This window comes from Plectrocnemia conspersa, unplaced genomic scaffold (assembly GCF_051122295.1).
Source record: "Plectrocnemia conspersa isolate PC_06_02 unplaced genomic scaffold, ASM5112229v1 ptg000006l, whole genome shotgun sequence".
Taxonomy (NCBI): domain Eukaryota; kingdom Metazoa; phylum Arthropoda; class Insecta; order Trichoptera; family Polycentropodidae; genus Plectrocnemia; species Plectrocnemia conspersa.
This window is the reverse complement of record NW_028277170.1, coordinates 3,122,162-3,144,403: the sequence shown is the minus strand read 5'-3', so window position 1 is coordinate 3,144,403 and position 22,242 is coordinate 3,122,162. Positions and strand designations below refer to the sequence as shown.

Genomic DNA, 22,242 nt, shown 5'->3' with positions numbered 1-22,242 from the left:
GTGAGTATGAAATTAACGATAACACTAACAAGAAGCAGCCGAAGTGGCACAGATCAAAGTCGTACACTCACCAAGCGTTAATAGATCGGTTCGAAGAGCAGAAGAAAACTATGGCTTACTTGGAACAAGATAGAGCTACTCTGAAGCCCAAAAAGAGCTTTTTAAAGAAGAAGATTTCAAAACAGGAAACATCTAGCAGCAAAGATGTTTCCTACGATGAAGTGGGAACATCGGATAAAGCCAAAACATTGCCACGACACTTGCGTAGGGAGCATCGTAAAAACTTACCATTTTGAATCAACTTATACCTATTTTAAAAGTTTAATATGTAAACGTTAAAATTAAAGAGAAATATTAAATAAATATAAATATATAATTTATATACAAAAATAATTATTTTCAGAATTTTCTTTAATTTCAGATTAGATTAGATTTTATTTTAAGAAATAATGTATTTAAAATATATCGATTATATGATACAAGTTATCACAAATTAAAATTAATAATATCATACACTTTGTCATAACCTTCATAAATATGAATATCTCTGTGACTAGTAGACGTCGAATCGCCGATAACTTTACCAAAAGTTTGAACATAAAACACTATACTTGAAGATGCAGTAGAAATTAATAACAATCCCAAATTATTATATAGTTATTAGTATTAAACACAGTCAATAATTTTCACAGAGATTAATTATTAAAAAAATACTTTAAGCCAGAGAACATACTAATTTAGGTTTTATTTATGGGGATATTGTAAGCAATAAATGTATAAATTTAATAAAAACAATTAAAACAAGCTAAAAGCATTAATAAGGACAATATATAATGTTTTGACTTACAGCTTGCATTAATATATGTGAATGATACCGCAAACGATTTACTTTTGAAAATATGTGTAATTACAATAATTTTGGATGAAAAATAAAAACTTTATTTTACTTAAAAAAAACATGTATATTAACATTTTTCTATAATATTCGGGCTTCGCATAGGTTTTATAACACATTGGTGAGTCAATAATTAAATAATTTTTAATGTGACGCTTTGGTGAAGGTGTCATTGTATGTGTCTCATTTTGTTATTAATTTGTGTCGTATTCATATATCATATAAACATGCATATTTAAATACATTTAGAACGAATCATGCAAATAATTCTCATTTTTTTCAATGTATCCGTCCCATTTTTATGTCACCAAAGCAATTCTGACTTGTGATTAATATTTTTTCTTCATATTTTTCAGAAAACAAAAATAAGAAGAAACACAATGGTGAGTCAGAATTTTTTTTTTAATAAAAAATGGATAACTTGACGATCGCTTAGCCTATATAATTGTGTAATACCTATGTTTTTAGATAAAGACTTGGGCTTTTTGAGAATTGGTTCTTTGAACATGAGAGTGAAAAAGACTACAGAAGCGTTCAGCAATTTCTTAGGCGTAGGTGCTGGATCTAGAGGATACAAAGGAGTTCATAGTATATCAAGGAACGGAATGCCGATGGAGATTATGAAAGAGCAAGATCCTGCATCTGAAGAAGCTTTATCCAAACCCTGGGGTTCAGCAGATAATATCAGAGTATGTATACATTTATTTTAAAATATCTTTAATACTCGAATTACTCTAATATGCTATTCGCCATTTTTTACAAGCATCGAAGGAATCCGAGTTTTTGTATGTATTATTTTATATACATAAATAAATTTATATTATTATTATTACCTAATTGTTTATATTAGAGTTGAATACTTTTAAGATTTGTATAATTGTCAGATTTTCACTAATATTTGACAGTGTCACTTTTTAAATGATTTTAAAAAACTGCTTTAATATGTCAATGGTTTCTTATTATTTTGTTTCACATTTTAGAACGAGAAGGGAAAAGTTTTGATGCCGCCTCCATTGTTCACGAAGATCAAAAGAAAAAAGAAGTTCAACAACAGACAAGAGCTAAACTCATCGTCACCGCAAAGCAGAAGCACGCCGAGCACGCCTAATGAAGTCCGTTCCGTTTTCAATGAAGACAACATCAGCAACCAGACTGATTTTTCAGGATCAGACTCTGATACAGCATGTGGTTTTGATGCAAACTGGCAACGGAAATGATTTTATATAAACATCAAAATAACTTTTACAATCTACTTTAATCTTTGACTCATAATAATGCATTAATGCATTAAGACTCATAATAATACTATATTTATAATTTGTGCTTAATTAGTAGAATTAAGATTCATTTGTGATATTCGGTTACTAATATAGTTTTTCGAAGTTACTTAATGATACTTGTATTGGTTTACACATATTAGTATGTGTGGACATCACAGCTGTTGTTTTTGTGTTATTAATTTTAGAGTGATCAAATTTTATAAATTTATTTTTCCATGTTTTATCAAGTATTATATGTTTCACCTCAAATAAAACATTCCAATATTTTAGTATTGATTTTTAATTATATTTATTACAATGTTAAAAAAATAATTCACATAGAATATTTCTAATTAACACTGACCATTTTCATATCAATTTTATTTACTTTCAACTAAAAATCTCTCAATTTTGCCTCTATATTATCAAATACAATTAATTTTTAATATTCTTAAAATATAGATTAAACGAATTATTAGCTCTGGACGTGAATTTTAAACGAAGAATGGCAAAGATCTGGCGTACCAAAAACATGTTAGTAATAGTAACCAGAAGCGTCAAATTAAATCCTACTTTCATATCTATATTAATCAAAGCCCTGCTCCATAAAGAATAAAAAGAAACGTCTCGATCAGTAAGTACATTGAATAAACAGTTAGATCTCTTTTAATATTGACATTAAAAGTCTGCCACTGATGGGAATATTCAAATCCACAAAGAATGATTAAAATTGCATATGAATCAACGACTTGTTATTTAATGCTACAGTGTAATTTTATTATTTTTAATTATTTTTCAGTTATGTTATTCGGAAATGTATTTTGTATATAGCTTGATACGGAAGAGCGCTTCCATGATTACTAAAACGCTTAATATAATTACATTGTGTACAACATCCTTGATGTTTTACCAAACACAATTGGCCTAATTGCTTTTACTATTTATTTTATATATTCAAATGGTTTATTTAAACATTCTCAAACGATTTTTATATTCCATTTATATTAAATCTACAATAACTATATTATATATGTGATATTAAAATATTGAGAATCATATACATACGCTTTAAATGATTTGCTATTCAGTTTACATGCCTTCATTGAATCAAAATCAACCATTCGAAATGTTTAATTTGTGCTTAACATTACTGCTAGCTTTTTTTGGTTATTATACTAAATAATTTAAAAAATATATTTAGTTTGAAAGAATTTGTGTTTATTATTGATTGTATGTTTCAGTAAAATCTGTATTTTCAACCAAAATCTGCTACATTCATCTAGGATGTTTGGAGACGAACAACTCTTGGTTTTCTCCAAACCGCCCTTTTAATCCACCGACAAGTCCCAGAGAACAAATCAACACTACCTTTCAACTGTACACAATGTCAACAAAGGTAATAATTATAAATTCAAGTATGTTTTATGTCAATGTTCTTAGTTAGGTATTTGAACATTGCATTGATTCGATTCTATTCTTGAAACTCGCGTAATTACTGTGACCAAAAGTGATTATTTAACAATAGTGCGATTACACAAAGGCTCTCTTTACGATCTGAACTAAAGGGTTTCCTCATAAATAACACGCAATAATTCTCCGGTGCATTGAATGAATATTTTTTTGTTATGGAACAGTCACCGGAAGAAATATTCCGACATCAAAATTCTTCGATCTCGGAGATATCAATCAAATAAATGTCACTTTCTAAAGGCGTATTAGCTGGAAGATCGCTGCATGATTATGATTGCCTGGACTCCGACGAGGAGAAGACAGTCACATGCAGATTCCGGCAGACACTCAAAGAGACTAGCATATACACCCTGACTGGCAGACGCGCGCCCACCTACAGACACGAAGATACGACCTGACACTCCTGAAATCGATCATCACAGCAAGAAGAACTGCCTCCAGGCACTGTCGCTGCAGGCGGTGCAATAACCTTTTAACTGTAAAACTAAATAAAATTTTATTAATATAATCAAATTCGTAGATAGTTTCGAGAAAAGTTGTTTGTTAATTTCACAAAAAAAATATTTGCTACAAATTGCTAGTTAGGCTAACTTAAATATTTTTTTAATAAATAACATAATATTTGCAACAATAATAATTTTATATTTTAATTAAAATATAATATTGCGCTATTTCGTCTTCATAAATATTTAATTTGGTTATGGCCAAATTTTATGGCGCTATGATATTGCATTTCGTGCTGTCACTTTGACAGCTACATATCGAAATAAATAAAGCGAAGATTTTGCCTTTTATAGTCGATTTTAAGACAATTCTAAACTATAAAGCATTTATTTATTTTATATAATAATAAACACAAACTATTACATAAATAATACACAACAATGGTATTTCTTATAAATTTCTCGTGCATAATTTGTATGCATGAATGCTATAATTCAAGATTTTTATTGCAGTATAAGTACAGTAAATACCATTCATTAATGTTTGTCGATTAGCTCGTGAGCGGCCGGTGCGAGCGGTCGTGCGCCGCTTTCACCCCTGCGCTCGACCCTGTTATCAGCACTGAACGAGATAACAGAAAGCCACAAAAACAACAACGACTGTATTGACATAGGGAGGACCCAAAATAGAAAGCGGGCTCTCGGCACCATCACCGAATTCTTCGGAGCGCCGACAACTACAACCACAAATGGAAACGAATGGCAGCATCCGAAAAAACGGCGAAGCCCACTGCAGACATCAAACGCCCAACTGCGAGCCACAATCGCTATGACTCGCTGACAGAAGAGAGAAGTAAGGCTTCTCAAAGGATTCCGCCGGTTGTTATGGAAATAAACGGCGGAATTTTTAGCTAGACAAATTTTTGTCACATCTTCCTCTATAGGAACGTGAACATTACTTGTGCCCTTGTTAAACTGTTACCTTAATAATAACAATTATACCTTAACCTAAAATTGTCACTGTCTCAATATTTTTGTCATTGTAGTAAATTTGCAACTATGTAATCAATCACCGCCTATTCTTACTGGTTATGTTTAATTTGTGGAATTTAGTGAAAGCTTGTGGTTCAAGAATCAAACTCGTACAAAACATTTTTAATGCTCCCTTCATTTTATAACGAACATTTTGGTTGATGATTATCATGTTTTTCGTATTCCTCTCGTTTCTTCTATCGACACTTGAAACAATTCAACATTGTCTATTTTTAGAGAGACGGTGAATCAGTTTTCTTAGACTATGAGACGTTCGATACAAAAAACTTCATTAAAGATGCAGAACGTAGCTTTTTCATAATCCACGGTTTCCTCAGTTGGGGCAAAGCAGAATGGATAATGGTAATTATTTTATTATTATTTTTTGTTACAAGAATATAAAAATAATTTGCATTTGTTTCAAGGAAATCAAAGACGAACTACTCCGTATATACAGAGAACGAATTAACGTCTTCTCGGTCGACTGGTCTGGACACACAGTAGACTATGCTCAAACTGCTGCAAACGCCAGAGTGGTTGGATTGGAAGTAGCTAAGTTTGTCAACAGCATTCTCGTTGAAAAATTTAACATATCTGCTAGTACTGTTCATGTGATTGGACACAGTCTCGGCGCTCATGTAGCAGGTTATGTTGGAGAGCGTGTTCCCAACATGTTAAGAATCACAGGTGTCTAATCTTATTGTGAAACGCTTTTATTTTTAAATTTTGACCGTGAATTACTTTTATAGGTTTAGATCCAGCAGGTCAACATTTCGCTGGAATGCCCTTGTATGTGAGACTGGACCCAACTGATGCAATGTTTGTGGATGTAATACACACAGATACTCACGGTAACTTGGTTAAGATAATAGTGTTTCGTCAATGTCCTATTATATTATATTACAACAGGGTACGGCACCAATAGACCAATGGGACATGTGGACTTTTATGCCAATGGAGAAGGAGAACAACCAGGATGTGGTGCTCTCAATATGGTACAAAAAAGTTATCTAATTTCAGGTTTTCTGAAGATCTCATAAATCTATTCTCAAATTACTTGACCAATAGATATCAATTCGTCAAGTATAATAACTCCTTTTCAGAACGATATAAGACCCCTACTGGAGTACCTCAAAGATCCAATTTGGGTCCATTGTTGTTTTTATTATTCATTAATGACATAGAAACAGCAATAGAGCATTCAGATTTTTTATTATATGCAGATGACTTGAAAATCTACAAGAAAATGCATTCGATTTCTGATTCCCTCGACCTACAGGAGGATCTCAACTCTATATGGAAATGGGCTTGCTATAACCAATTGCCTTTCAGTGTAAAGAAATGTCACACAATTTCATTTTCAAGGTCGTTAACGCCGGCAAAATATTCATACCATCTAGGCGGATATTTTCTGGAAAGGTTTTCTTCAACTAAGGATTTAGGAGTGACTTTCGAAGAACGTTGGAAATTTAGCCAGCACATTGCAGAGACTCATAAAAAATCCTTAAAAATGCTCGGTTTAATCTTGAGAAATGCGCGTTACTTCAGGAATACTTTAGTATTGCGCACTCTTTATGATACTCTAGTCCGCAGCATACTAGAAACTAGCTCCATCATTTGGATCCCAGGCGTAATGAATCAATGTAATGAATTGAAGCTGGAAAAAGTACAACGTAAATTTCTTCGATATTTATACTTGAAGGAATACGGCTATTATCCGTTCTTGTTTCCCAGTGCTTTTATTTTGGGAGCCCTGGGATACGTTTCTTTGTCGACTCGCAGAAGTGTTTATGTAATTAAACACTTCTGGAAATTGCTCAAGGGCATCGTAGACAATCCTTCAGTGCTCGAGCAGCTTCAAATGTGGGCTCCTGAAGGTGGATATAGTTCTCGGTCGCGTCCACTATTCTTGCCTGTTAAGTGTAGAACTGGAGCACTTGCCAACTCTTCTCTGGCCAAGGCTATTTATCTGCTCAATTCTGTCCATAGTAATATTGACATTTTCTCTTGCACTTATGGAGTTTTGGTTCAGTTCGTATGGGACAATGCACACCTGTTGAGGTGATTTGTGTCTGTTGTTTTGTCTTGTTTATATTTGTATGTATTATGATGTATTAGTACTTTTGACTATCGTGACGCATTAGGTTTGCCTGTAAGGTCACGATGGTTATAATTTTAATAAATAAATTAATTTATCATTTTCTTATATACATAATGTATTATCATAAAATACATTGGTTGTATTCCAAATGTTGTAATCTAATGGCGATAAAACTTGGCATTGTATTTTGTAAAGATAATGTGCATTCCGTATTAAATTTCTTAACCCTTTCGCTGCTACAATATTTTTCAAAATCCTACTCAGTAAAATATTAATCGATGCTTGCTATACAATGAAATCAAATATAGTAAAAGATGTTTCATGCTATTAACAGTTGCAATATTCATTTATCTTTCGAGCATCATGACGTCAACAATGATCGTCGCTAGTATTTTTTTAATGGTATCACAAACAATGACATATCATTGTTTAATAGCCAAAGGATCATTATTATGTGTTGGAAAAGATTTTTTGACATGTGAATAGGAATTTGGTTCATAAAATGTACCTTCAATATATTGTTTCAGGTGCCACAATTCTTAAACCAAGGCGTCAATGCTACTATAATGGAAACCGGCACTTGTTCCCATGGAAGAGCTCACCAGTATTTTATAGAATCGCTACAGAATTACAATACCACTAGAATAACATGTAAAATTGTAGCTTATTCATGTTCTAATTATCAAGAAATAACAGAGGTATTAAAAAATTGCTTTCTTGATACAATAAAAATAATCTATAAAATTACAATGTACATAAAAATATGTTTTTGATGACAATAACTATTGTAGTTTTGATCATATGAATATGAAAATTGTTCTAAAAATATATCTTGTAAATAAGTTCATTAACCAGCCTGATTCGCCATCTTGTTTAAAATAGTAAAAAAATTCGTTATTGCCATTAAAAATATGTATTCAATATAAGTAAAAATGTTTATTAACAATTGGACATTGAGACTTAAATTTTATTTTTCGTCATAACAAGTCATAAGTTATATTATAAATTTATATTGACTAAAATTTAGATTTAAGCTGCTATTAAAATTCTTTCTGATTTATTTTAATAAAAATAAAACACATTTTAAATGTAAATTAAATTACAGGGCAAGTGCATAGATAACTGCAATCCATCCACTGACAATAAATGTATGTTTTTGGGCCTGGAAGCGAGACCCATAAGAAACCAAAGAAACGTCATCATGTACTTCAAAACTGGAAACTTTCGACCATATTGCTGTGAGGATATCTTTAAATAACTTGTTAAAGGAAACTTGATTATGAAAAAAAATCTTTACAGTAACTCCTTATCGAACAAATATTGATGTTTCAATAACGTCAATTCCAGTAATGTATACAATTGTATATTTAACGGTATATGATGCGAAAGGAGCTGCTTCCAGTTGGACTTTTAATGATGGGTATTGAATAAGATTTTATTTATTATCTGTATTTTAGTATTAATTAATTCCCTGTTCCATTGTAGAAATCCAATGGCAATACAATCACATATGACACTTTCTACATTAGTATTTTCGACTACTGTGCTATCATCAACGGAAGTGAACATGGTCAACTTGCATTGGAATAGTAAATTTTATCCGTTTGGAATGCTTAGAAAAGTTTTAGTCAACGGATTCATCAGAATTAAGAATATCCAATTGACAACAATTGATGGAAAACGGTATACTTTTATCAATCATGTATTTAATCAAACTTGTAATAAACTTTATTATGTTTCAGAGTAAAACTATGCCCTCGCACAAGTGAAAATCACATTGATGTGTTTGAATATGATGAAGTGATGTTTTATGTAGACACATGCAAAAATGCGGCTACCAAAAAACAAACCGTCAGGAATGAAACGATTGAAATGAATAATAACGAGATAAAGAACAATACTTCTACGATTTAAGTCTTACCATTAAAATATTGTGTCACATTTGTCACATTATAATAGAATTCATAAAAAATCAAATGAGGCTATTTCAAACATGATACATATGTTAATATTGAAATAATAAAAAGTGTTCTTAAATAAAACGTGTTTAAAATATTTTATGTTCTTTAATTTTATTTGTAAGCGTAAAATGTTTGAAAAATTAACTGAAAGTAATGCTAAACTGCACAAGTGAAACATGACATAGTATTAATCTAGGCAGATAATTAAAACATAAAATATATCACTATCAAACTGATACCCATTGTAATTCTGCTGATCATCTCTAAACCAGCTCCTGATGTTTTGCACTTTCCAAAGTCATATTGATTTACCATTGTTTCATAGTTGTATTGATACCTAATCTCACTGAGCTCTTCTTTTGTCTTCAGATACTTAGTTCTATCTTGGAATAGAACATCATGATTATGATCAAAAGGTCCATACATAGTGAAGGCATTGGTATGAGACTTTAAATTTTTGCCGAATAGTTGATCCAATTGTTTGAAAGTGTTTACTATTTCTTGTTTTCTCATTCTACTGGAGTTAGATAATGTATAAATTTGCCCGATAGACGACCAGGATATATAGCAGCTCTTTTCGTTTCCCATAGGGCAGATTTCTCTGTAATCTCCCGGATTGAAATTATGCGGTAAGACGTCAACTCCTTGAGCATCTGAAATAGATTCATCGTAAATATTATGTTTAATGAATCTAAAAAAAACATTCTTACCTGTGTGATTCTTTAAAGTTCTCATGCTAATGAATGCTACGTCTGCTACGTCATCCATTAAACACTTGAGAGCTCCAATTTCTCCAACATACTCCTCGTGAGATCCGCACAGTTTCGTGAGCTTATTATAATCTTTACTAATTCCTGGCACACAAGCAGAATCAAAGAACTCTTCTATGTCTTTCTCATAGGGACATTCGCTACTGCTGATGATCTTTTGTAATTTTAAATAGTTCACTAAAGAATACCATGCAACTCCTTCGTATTTGGGAAAGCATGCCTTCTTGCCACGAAGACTTTCAAATGATTTCAATGTCGAGTTAGTCTTAACTACAGCTACGACTACGTACAAGTCGTTTAGGATCAAAGAGCTTTCAAATAGTACTGGTTCTATTCCATGATCCCTAAAAAATAAAATATAACAATTACAAAATTTAGGAACAACATGATTATTAATAATAATTTAAATTGCATTATTGAACAAGATTTTTGCTTCCGACTAGATAATTTATGCGTATATCGAATGCATTGATACAATTTTAAATCATCTGGGTACAGAAGAAAACTTGTCATTAATAAATAACATAAAGAGCAGAGGACTCAGGTTGGGCCCTTGTGGTACCCCCAAGGTGTGAAATATTATTTAGACAATCAACTGCCATAGGTTACAAACCGTCAACGATCGCTCAAACAACTCGAGAATAACCGAGTTAAATCATCCGAGCAACCGAAGTTAGATAATTTTTTTTAATCATAACCCATGACAAACTCAAAGGATTAATTAATTAAATTTGTAGTAAAATTAGTTTTATTACTGACTAGATGAGAATAAAACATACCTCTTAGCTATAACTTGCCAATCGGGATGACCAACTGTCACTTCGGCTCTTCCTGACTTAATCGCCTCGAAGCACACCTCCTCTGGTGACTTTCCGTCCATATTCTTTTCGTTAATTACATCGTTTATGCAATGTATCTGAGGCTCCACCCCATGAGCTCTAGCAGTCTCCGCCAACCAATTACATTTGAATCTTTCTATTATATTTTCAGTGCAAATAGTTATAGACCTAAAGTTAAAATAATAAATTTATTAAATTTTATTTGACTTTATATTAATCAATTAATTTACCTAGGCGGATTACAGTCGGCGAAACTGTTGGCACTTTGAAATCCAACAGCACGATCCAAATAATCGACTACTGCCATCTGCGGTTTCAATGGGTATACGATCACATGGTAAAACTCGATTAAGCTCAATAAAGCAGATTCCCAAGAGTCGAGCTTGTCGTGATTCAAATTCCTGACCAGATTTGAAACCGTTTCTGCTACTTTTCTATAAATATTTTTTTAATAATCGCATCTTAATATCAAATAATCCAGAAACGTGGCCTATGAGTTTATCCAATTATACTATTTTGATAAAAATAAGTACATTTTAAGTTTATGACTTTGATTTCCTATCGTCTGATTTTAGCAGAATTTTTTTTAAATATCTAGATTTTATATATTTAAAAGTAGTTTAAAAGTTATCAATATAGTATTGATTAAATATTATAACTCTTATGTTATTTAATTTGTCACTAGGCGTTTAAGTTTACACCAAAAGAGTTGCAAATCTTGCATTTCTAGTTAATATAATTTTTAATTCCTTATGAATATAGTACCTTTTAGCAGCAATGACAGGCCATGGTTTAGATAACCATATGCAAGGCTTTTGAGTGCTTTTCAACGAACGTTTAGTGCCATCTGGACATAAGTAAGAGAAGAAATCTGGATTTGCTGTAGGTGTAATGTTAACCAGCTAAAATACAATTGTATTTTTACTAAGTATAAATCTAAACCTTACAAAATAATTTAATATACTAACCCCAAAGTGAGTCCTAACATCATCCAATCTAGCCCAAGCCACATTGCCAGATTCTTCTGTGAGACAGTTCAAAGGACCTCTCCTTCCCCAAAATTTATCCCCAACTGAACATCTTTGATCGTAGCACAAGTTGCACAAACCGGGATAGAGTGATTCTGAAATTAATATACATTGAAAGTGAAATATCAATATAAATATAAAAAGACAAAAAATACTCAAAACATACTTAAAACTCTATCCCTCGAAGGATCTGAAACCCAAGGACCAGCTTTACAAACTCCACTGAAGAACGTAGCAGTGTCTTTGAGTCTATTTTCCATCAGTGAAATAGTTGGGTCACAAGATTTCGGTATGACTTTAGACTCGAAAAACTGAAATGTTTAAATAATTATAATTTTAAAAACCACGATAAATTTTAAGCGAGACATACATTTGCTAAAGTGTCTGTCCAATCTGCTTCGTATCCATGACCAGGATGACAGAATCTGGCACCTTTTAAATTGTCAATTCCTTCTATGTTGGATCTATCGTCTACTAAAGCGACTATTTCATATTCGAAAGGATCTGAAATGTACAATGTAAGTTATTATTATTATTATTCAATTTGATCTCTACAAAAAGACCTCTAACCTTTGTGAAATCTTAACTCATCTGTGACTAGTATGTCAATGTTAGCCCATCTTGCAGCAAGCAGATCTTCCGAAGTAAACACCCCAAAATCTACAGTTCCTTTTGAAATTCTTCTTAGGCAATCTAATCTAAAATATTCAATAATATTTTAAGCAGTCTGTCGTAGATCAAATTTAAAAAATAAATAATTACCTATCTGTACCAATAACGCATTCAACGTGGGCATTGTTTTTCTCAAGAACTGGGCAGTATCTACCAGCTTTTTTGTATAATCCTTTTCCTTCTACTATACACACTCGTACTGAAATAAGACATAAAATAAACATCATTTTTAAAGTTATTTCATTTATTGATTAACATTATAGGTAGAAAAACCAAATATTCATATAGGAGATTATATGTTTTACTCACTATTAAATTTAAATGATTTATGAGCATAATATTTAAATTTCAGCAATGTTCAAAATAAAACCAGTTTCTAAAATTAGTTTAGTTCTTAGAACTGGTTTCAAAAACACTACAGAATTAAATTTAATACACTTTAAGGGATGGTCAATCTTTTGAAGACTGCAGCTAATAAAATTATATTTTAAAAAAGTGTTCTTTTACCATATTTGTGTAGGATTAAATGGTTTTAGATGTCACAATAACCACTGTAATTTAATATTTTCTACATGAAACTTATTCAAAAAATTAATATTGCAAATATCTCGTCTAAGTTCGTTGGCCATTCTGATCGGCCAAATTGTTTAAAAATGGTCAAACTAAAGAGGTCAAAAATAGATATAAAAATAATAGTTTACAAAAATTCAGGAATATACATATGTATACAGAAATTTACCTAATTCTTGCAGTCATTGCTGAGTGGACATTTTTCTTTCCTCTGTGTCATGTTTTTCAATTGTTATTAAATGATTTTGCAGGGGGCCTATTTATACATGTATTTATTTAGGTTTATTGTGGCCAAAAGTTTGTTACACTGGCGTAACGCACATTCTTCTCATGGCAACTCTGGCGGGCTCGCATGCCAGTGCGGGCCCCGCGCTCACGCACTTAAGTTTTAACATGGTCTTGCCATATTGGATGAAAAATGTACATTTTTGGTTATCTAATGCTTTTTGTTACATTAAGATTATATTTCTAAAAAAAATCAGCGATAGCCTGTCAAGCACAACTTTCGGCAATATGTTACAATTAAAGAAATGTGAACAATGACGCTAACTTGATTTTTATGATGCGCAGTGTAGCCACTAGAAATACACATATTTCATTATTATGAATACAGGAAAAAATAAATTTACATTTTTATATAAAATCTTTGCTTAAAATACATTTGGCATTGATTTAAAAAAAAACATTAGCATTTATTTAGGACAGTGATAGCCAAAACAAATAATTGCCATCGTCTGATTGTGGATAAGGCACTAAAAGAAGCAGAAAGTATAAGCACTATACAATCTGCTAAAATTTTATTTCAGTGTTTCCCAAAGTAATCGATCTAGGACAGTAAATGTCAATAAGGGTGCAGTAAAAACAAAAAGAAAGCGGAAGAAAATTAAAAAATAATATAAGTAAAATTATATTTCCGAAGGTTATCAAATAATTATTGGTTTATATTATAAAGATACGTGAAATGGTTAGTACTGAGGTCTAAATCCAAAACACTACTTGTGCTCAAATTTTTATTTAGTTTGGCATATTCGGACAGTTGGAGTCAAACTGTCAAACTTTAAAATTTCCGAACGCCGTAATATGGGGTTCGCGAACGCATACAACATGCAAAACAGTCGTTAACAATGTCTCTATTCAATAGTTAACATGTCAAAACCTTATTAACGCCCGTTTATTTAAAGCAAATTCCTTATAATTTTATGAGCATTTACTAATACACGCAATCGTTACTATTTACAAAGTATAAATAGTACTGTTTATATGTATTAAAAAAATATTTATTTTTTGCACTTTACTGTTTTTCTATGTTACTAATTTGGCGACGGGAGGTGACGGGTGGCAATTAGACACAGATTAAGCTGCTGCAGTAGTATTTTTGTTGTTGAAGTTGCCAAGGGAAGAGAGTCCGTCACGCCAGTGTTACCAGAGCGCCAGCAAGCTTTGGCCATAATAAACCTAAATAAATACATATATAAATAGCCCCCTTATACTAATATACTGTTGCTTTTCTGAAGAAAATGCCAATGTATAGTTTGGAATTCGCAAATATTTATAACACATTTTTTTATTGTTATTTTTAAAAAATGCAATGTGAATTTAACGGTGCAGCGTAATTTTTTGGGTACTGTCATTTATTTAAGTAAAACTTTGATGTATTTTAACAATGTTAAAATACAGCAAATAAATAAAGTGGTTGGTAAACATTGGCAATTCTAATTATCCGAAACAATATAAATGATATTACAGCTACATTAATTTATTTTAACCTAAAAGCTGGTTGTCCTGCTTTTTATATAAAAAACGTATTTAGTCATTAATTATTAGTGTGCAACAATATCAAATAAAAATTATGTTATTAATAACGCCCGAAGAATCCAGTCATATCCGAAACGGGCTTAACTCTATTCTGGGTTTTATTTTGGGCATCAAGCTGAACCAGGGTCGAAGAAAAGAGTGAAGCGGCCGCTTCTTCCCCCTTCTCTGTTTGTCGTTGGTCGGCGGCTCTTATTGATTCGAATTTGTACAAACTCAATGATTTTAGCTTGAAGTGTTTAATGATATAGTAGAGCTGGTGCCTTAGGTGTATCCGCTTTTATACACATGACCAAACTGGGGAAATTTTGCGCTAGCCCACTTTTTATTGCTGTAAATCAGATAGCTGTCAATGATCAGGCATGCTCCAAGTGTCAAATATTAGTTTGCAACATCACATTTACGAAATGGATCGCCTAATCACCGCTCAACGCCTTAAAATTGTTCAATTGTTTTACATAAATAACAATTCTGTGTGTATCGAAATTTACGGGAAGATTGTGGTCAATTTCACCGTCCCGCCGAGTGAACAATTCGCAACGTAGTAAAGCGTTAGAGATAATGTAAGACCTGTGCATTATCGTGGCGCCCAACTATATTGCTGCTTTAAGTGAATGTGTAGCCGAAGGCCTGATTATCGATTCGTTGTCGTTCACAGCTTTTGCGCTTTTCTTATGGCTACTAAATTCAGATAATACAAAAACTGAAGACAAGAGAAAAAAATACGCAGATTGGGTGTTAGAGCAGCAGGAAGTTGATGCTGATTTTTCAAAAAAAAATTCTCTGATTAGACACATTTTCACCTCTCTGGATATGTTAATAAGCAAAATTGCCACAAGTGAGTCGAGGAAAATCCTCATTTTATAAGGTTACGCAAAGTGTCGTGTTTACGCCGACAAACCCGAAATGTTAGAGCAACTAAAAACCAACACCCGTTAAGTTATAGCTGAGATACCACTCGAAATGTACGAAAAAGTCATCCAAAATGCCATCTATAGGATCGACTGCTGCAAAATATCCAGAGGCGGACATTTGATTGTTTTTTATTATTTTTGAAATACATCAAATGTTAGATTAATAAAAAAAATCCGAGCATATCCTTAAATTTGTATGTTTTTTTATAAGTTTGAAAGCTGAAGTTGGATTAATATTTATCACTAGCACATAATAAATGCTTTTATAAATAAACCTGCTTTTGCGTTTTTTTTGTTGTAAGTGTCGATATATATATATATATATATATATATATATATATATATATATATATATATATATATATATATATATATAATATAATAATAATAACACTTGTCAATTGAAAATATTTAGAATGTCTAATGTAATTTATCCGTCTATTGTCGCGTACGGTCTGCACCGAGTGCTAATCTTTGCAAATTAATAGTAGACACATTAAGCTGCCGGATGATATGACAAAGGCTGACTGACTGATGGATTCTATGACTACTTATGACTAATTCGTAAGGTTTTCTATAATTGCATTGTTTTGAATTTGCTAACTGTAAGGTAGCAACTGGTCTAATTGTTGATATTTACAATACAGTCGTCGCTAGTGCTAATCAGGAAAAAATGCTTTTATTCGAACGAGTAAAATATATTATCTTTCATTAAAAATCATTCCTTTTAAGAATTTATGGATATTTTTCCTCTAGAAAATGCAGTAAAAAATAATATATTTTGAAATTATTTCTGTCTACAGAATGCAAAAAAAATATATTACTGAAAAGTTAATGACTTCAATTTTAGTTGCAGTTTCGAGTGCTGTTTTTAAAATATGTTTTAGTCACCAATAAAATGTGTAAACAATAATTTTCTGATTGTATATAATATTAGTGTTTTAATAAGCAAAATTGTGATTATTTATCATTTTTATGAATCGGTAATTAATATAGAAAACATTTTATTGATTTTTTTGTATGATATAAATATCATGAAAATAATAAAACAATATTTCATTATAAAACTAAAATTAAAAATGTTAATATTAAATTCGATATGTATGTGTTAATAGGTCACTTGCATAATATATAGGTACTTAAACTTTCTTTTAAACGATTGAAGGACAGGTTAACCAGTTTACCTGCATCTCTACTTTAATAATAATTCATCACCGTGTGAAGTTGAATTATGCATTGCGAAACCTCGTTCTTACATACTTGCATAACAAACGACAGACACATAATATGTTTATTCAATAGATATTTTGTTACAGCTTCGATATGGTTTATTGTCGGACGACCTTGTTTTATTGGAAAACCCCATGATGCAAAACGAAGAGTTGATTTTAAGAACCGAGTTCAACTGTTCTTAGTAAGGAAAAATATAAAAAATATATACTTATTATTAATATCTATCACACAATTGATTATCGACAAGTATCTAAGACGATTTCGAGGTTCGTCTTTAACGAGTACGCGTTTAAAGTTCACAAACCGGTTTAAAAAATCAAATGACCGCTAAACAAGTCTCATATTAAAATAGCATTATGATCAAAATAACAAAACATCAGATGGCATTATTAAAATGTCGTCAAGAGCTCCATTGAGATAAATAAAAATACAAATTAATACATTTTGCACATTATGTTCAGCAATTTCATAATAAATGAGATGAGAGGAAAATCAGTTTCTTTGAAATTCGTTCGATAACCAAATTAAAGAACATGTTTTTATCGTTTAATAATACTTGAATGTTCTCTCGTCAATTAGTGAAATATCGCACTGTGAGTTATGTCATTAAACTTATTACAACACGCAAAAACATTACAAGAATAAATGTATAATGTTTAGTTTTATTACAAACACATGTAATATATTCCAGGCGCGTATAGTGAGATACATTCCCTTTCGCTCGCTCGCGTGTTAAGTGACGAGAGTAAGTAAGAGATAATGGCGTGCATGGCACGCGTATCGCTGAAGATTGTATCGTTTACTTTTTAAGTTAAAGAAAATTTAAAAACTACACGTGAATACTATTATTACAAATTATGCCACGATTTACGCGATATTTCCTGGAACGTATCTACCGCGAAAATTGAGGGATGAGGGATGAACCATCTAGAACTTGACTTATTACTACTTCGATTTCGACTTGGAACACACACAACCGAATTTGCACCAAGCCAAGTAAAGACCAAGGCCGAGAAAACAGCCGCTTCACGTTAGAACAGGTCCAGCTACGAAGTCCCAGAGGTCAACCTTATTTTCGAAGGCAACTTGGAAACTACAAGAATAAACACTTACATACTTTTAATTGCACAAATTATACGTGATTTCGAAACCATGTATTTTATAAAAATAAACGCGCGGCAGAAACGTTAGCACAGATAATAGGTGTGTGGTCATTCGGGAGTGACAGTGATAATTATTGAGTTGATAAAACATCCAGAGATGAAAATGCTTGTATGATATGAAAAATGAGAAAAAGCTCATATTACTCTCAATCTTTAGCATTGAAGAACCGTTTCATGAGATTGAAACCTGTTTTATTACGAGTTTTAGTACAAACTATATACATTAATTTTATTTATATATAATGTTATTATTAGCTATAAACAAAAAACATATTTGGGTATTATTCACTCACGCTTGAGCACACAAGCTGAGTCATCGCATTTTTAAGCAAACATATAAACACAGAATGACGTAAAATTGTAGTCGCGTCCGCTTTTTGTGGCTAATATATTATTTTTTATTTAAGATTAAGTTAGATCAGTTTATTGTTTATTGACGATTGGAATAACTGTTTATTTTTCAACGGACACTACGTTAGTAATTTAATACAAATCAACGCTTAGCTATCAGGGCAATTAATGAAACAATCATGTTAATGACCTGAAACACTTAGAATATGATTGTAAAAGACGCAGCAAAATTGTAGAAACACAAACGAGCTAATTTGATATTATAATTATTATATTTCCAATATGGTGTTGTAACAGTTCATATTGCTCGAAGTTGTTAGGTAAATGTTTACATAACACGTTATTATTATTTTTTCATAGTTATAACTACTACAAAGTTAATATGATCTCGTGAATATAGGCGAGCAAAAGAAAATAAGATATGTATTGTGCTTTTGCTAATTTTTGTGATGCTTAATTAAAATAAGCAAACATTGAAGAAATACTAATACTTTTTTATTGTATAATATGAAGAAAAAACTGGTTCACGCGGAAGTATCAAAATTGATTTAGTCCTGTCGCTGGAAAAACCACAAAAAATATTGTGAGAAATGCGTTTGTATTCATATACATATTATAGTTAAATTGCTTCGTGGTAATTATTTTAAACAACTAAGGAGTTTTTTTAGAAAATCGAATACTTCACAAAGAAGAGGGGCATAAAACTATTTTTATCTTTTAGCCATCACATTACATGGAATTCTAGGATATTTCCTTGGCAAAGTAGACGAGGAAGATATATTTAAAGAAGCGGCAAGAACAGACCATAATTTCAGATTTTTCTAGAGGAGGGGAGGGGCAAAAATTAGCAAGTCAGTGGTTGTTTTTTCAATTAAGATTTATAGTATTTTACTAAGTGTCGTGCATTTTTCTGGAAAAAACTCCCAAATGACGTCCCTTTTTAAAATTCACGTCAAAAGCAATAATATCGTGCCGTCGCAGTGGAAACGCTCGATTATCTAGCTTTTATATTAGACTTTTTAGAACTGACAATAATTGAAAATCGAATGAAGCACATCTAAACGGAAGTTTGACCAATAGGAGAGCGCAAAAAACAAATATCCCTTCTCAGAAGGCAAAAATTCACGTCAAAAGCAATAAAATCGTGTCAGCGCCGTCACAGTGGGAACGCTCGTTCCCACGCCGACACGATTTTATTGCTTTTGACGTGAATTTTTGACTTCTGAGAAGTGATAACTGTTTTTGCGCCTTGCTATTGATCAAAATTCGATTTGAATATACTTTAATCAATACTCTCATATTAATAAATTTTGAAATGAATAAATTTCTTATATAAATTTTGTTTCTTTTTTTAGTAAAATGGTTGACAAGAAGTGAGTTCCGGCACCTTTTTTATTTACCGTTTTTTTTATAATAGCGCATTTTTTATAAATAAAAATTCGAGTGCCGCAGCCGGGGCTCGATCCCGAAACCTCAGAGTTACTAGTCTGAGACGTTACGGACTACACTATTCCGTCCTTAAATATATGCAGATAACATTTTAACTGAGAGATACTTAGGTCTACTGGTGATTATCGATGATAATACATTGAATTTTTTGAATATGTATATTTATTAAGAAATCTACATAGCACTATATATTGAAAATATTAAGAATCCTATAGAATAAAATAAAAATGGTATAAAAAAATCTCTAAGATATATAAAAATATAATAAAAAGCCTGTTTTTATACATTTTTATATAATATACAGAAATCTACCTTATTCTTACTCTATCTCAAAAGTTTTTACTGGTATATTTTTGGAAAAAAAGTTACGGTTCTTATTAAAATTTTAATCTATAAAAATTAATACAACCGTTTTTATCTACTTATAGATATTATTAGTTGTTCGTGATGAATAGGGATAAATGTGAGATGCAGTTGTAACTATTATTGTATTTTTGATCCTGTATCTTATATTATATATGTATATATTATAATATCCATATATAGTGAAAAAAAATAAAAGGAAACGATTTGGTATTAGACTCATTAATAAAGGACGAATATCCTAATAAACTATCATATAGCTAAAGTTAAATAAGATCTTTAATTATTGGAAGATGAATGTTTAAATGTCAAATTGTAGTTTAAATTTTTAAATATATGGACAATTATTTTGATTCAACTATGTTTTTAAGATCATACAAATTAAAATACAACGTGAAAGAAATTACTAGTACAGTATACGTTAGAATCTACGTTGTTAAACAATTTATTTATCGACTCCTTTTTTGATAGACATTTCAATGTTATTAAACCATATTCATATAAAAAAAAATTACCGATACATACATAAACCTTTTAAATTATGAAGGTAATCAACTAGTTTTACTGTTTAAATTAGCTTTAAGTTTTCTCCATCAAAATGTAGAAAATTGAATTAATATGTTATTTTGTTCAATCTTATAAATTACAAAAAATATGAGAAATACTTACAATTTCCACTTTTTCCAACCCCAACGCCTAATCCATCATAACTTGTCTCTTCGTGCGAGTTCTTACAAAATAATGACAGCACCATGAAAGTTGAAAGAACTATTCTCAATCGATTCATGTCTCAATATATTTTATGTAAATCTGCCGTCAGACTTTTTGCATGATACATGCACAGTACTCTATTAGAGTTCCTCCTGCCGGCGAGGTCAGTTTCGGACTGATGGACAACTTTGTGAATATATCAGAAGAACACGACGATTCCGAGAAATGTGACGTAAGCACACACCGACACCGGTTACCCAATGATCGAATTATATGCATCAGGTATAAACTTTTGGTAAATTTCAGCGAGTGGTTTGCCCTTGACGAATCAACGATAATGCTGCGTCAAATGCGCTCTGAATAGGCAACGTGATTTTCGAAAAATAGGTATTGATTTATTATTTATTTAAATTAAATTTGGACCATCGATAGTCAAAAATAATACATAGTATATAAGAAGAAAAAATATATAAAAATCATTGAATATTAAAATTCAAGTATACATTAAATACAATACAAACGTATTAGAAGGAGACGATCGAGATTATCAATGACTTTTTTTAATATTTTCAAAACTGAAATTCTTCGTGAGCAGTTGAATTCTTAATAGCACCCTTCAGTGGTTGGAAAAAAAGTTACGGTTCTTATTAAAATTTTAATCTATAAAAATTAATACAACCGTTTTTATCTACTTATAGATATTATTAGTTGTTCGTGATGAATAGGGATAAATGTGAGATGCAGTTGTAACTATTATTGTATTTTTGATCCTGTATCTTATATTATATATGTATATATTATAATATCCATATATAGTGAAAAAAAATAAAAGGAAACGATTTGGTATTAGACTCATTAATAAAGGACGAATATCCTAATAAACTATCATATAGCTAAAGTTAAATAAGATCTTTAATTATTGGAAGATGAATGTTTAAATGTCAAATTGTAGTTTAAATTTTTAAATATATGGACAATTATTTTGATTCAACTATGTTTTTAAGATCATACAAATTAAAATACAACGTGAAAGAAATTACTAGTACAGTATACGTTAGAATCTACGTTGTTAAACAATTTATTTATCGACTCCTTTTTTGATAGACATTTCAATGTTATTAAACCATATTCATATAAAAAAAAATTACCGATACATACATAAACCTTTTAAATTATGAAGGTAATCAACTAGTTTTACTGTTTAAA

At 31.1% G+C, this 22,242-nt stretch overlaps 2 protein-coding genes across 7 annotated transcripts; one reads left to right on the top strand and one right to left on the bottom strand.

Annotated features, from left to right (window-relative positions):
• The first annotated feature begins 4,345 nt into the window (after positions 1-4,345).
• Positions 4,346-9,255, top strand: LOC148234055 (inactive pancreatic lipase-related protein 1-like). Of its 3 annotated transcripts, XM_088187677.1 has the most exons (11): positions 4,354-4,511; positions 4,581-4,920; positions 5,337-5,462; positions 5,525-5,786; positions 5,849-5,950; positions 6,009-6,094; positions 7,728-7,898; positions 8,306-8,438; positions 8,500-8,620; positions 8,686-8,883; positions 8,943-9,255. In XM_088187677.1, exons 3-11 carry the CDS (start codon positions 5,460-5,462, stop codon positions 9,112-9,114), a joined length of 1,248 nt encoding a protein of 415 aa, XP_088043803.1. In that variant the 5' UTR covers positions 4,354-4,511; positions 4,581-4,920; positions 5,337-5,459; the 3' UTR covers positions 9,115-9,255. The 3 variants fall into 3 exon arrangements, with proteins under 3 accessions (XP_088043802.1, XP_088043803.1, XP_088043804.1); XM_088187676.1 differs by having other exon boundaries at positions 4,346-4,920; XM_088187678.1 differs by lacking the exons at positions 4,354-4,511; positions 4,581-4,920; positions 5,337-5,462 and having other exon boundaries at positions 5,612-5,772.
• Positions 9,256-21,213, bottom strand: Tsf3 (Transferrin 3). 4 transcript variants are annotated; one of them, XM_088187674.1, is made up of 13 exons: positions 20,995-21,213; positions 19,005-19,073; positions 13,210-13,296; positions 12,561-12,669; positions 12,369-12,496; positions 12,169-12,302; positions 11,965-12,109; positions 11,739-11,893; positions 11,536-11,672; positions 11,001-11,204; positions 10,711-10,938; positions 9,872-10,275; positions 9,256-9,814 (listed from the first exon to the last, which is right to left on the bottom strand). In XM_088187674.1, exons 7-13 carry the CDS (start codon positions 12,056-12,058, stop codon positions 9,366-9,368), a joined length of 1,671 nt encoding a protein of 556 aa, XP_088043800.1. In that variant the 5' UTR covers positions 12,059-12,109; positions 12,169-12,302; positions 12,369-12,496; positions 12,561-12,669; positions 13,210-13,296; positions 19,005-19,073; positions 20,995-21,213; the 3' UTR covers positions 9,256-9,365. The 4 variants fall into 4 exon arrangements, with proteins under 4 accessions (XP_088043800.1, XP_088043799.1, XP_088043798.1 ...); XM_088187673.1 differs by lacking the exons at positions 19,005-19,073; positions 20,995-21,213 and adding an exon at positions 14,336-14,453 and having other exon boundaries at positions 13,210-13,618; XM_088187672.1 differs by lacking the exons at positions 13,210-13,296; positions 19,005-19,073.
• Between the last annotated feature and the right edge of the window lie 1,029 nt (positions 21,214-22,242).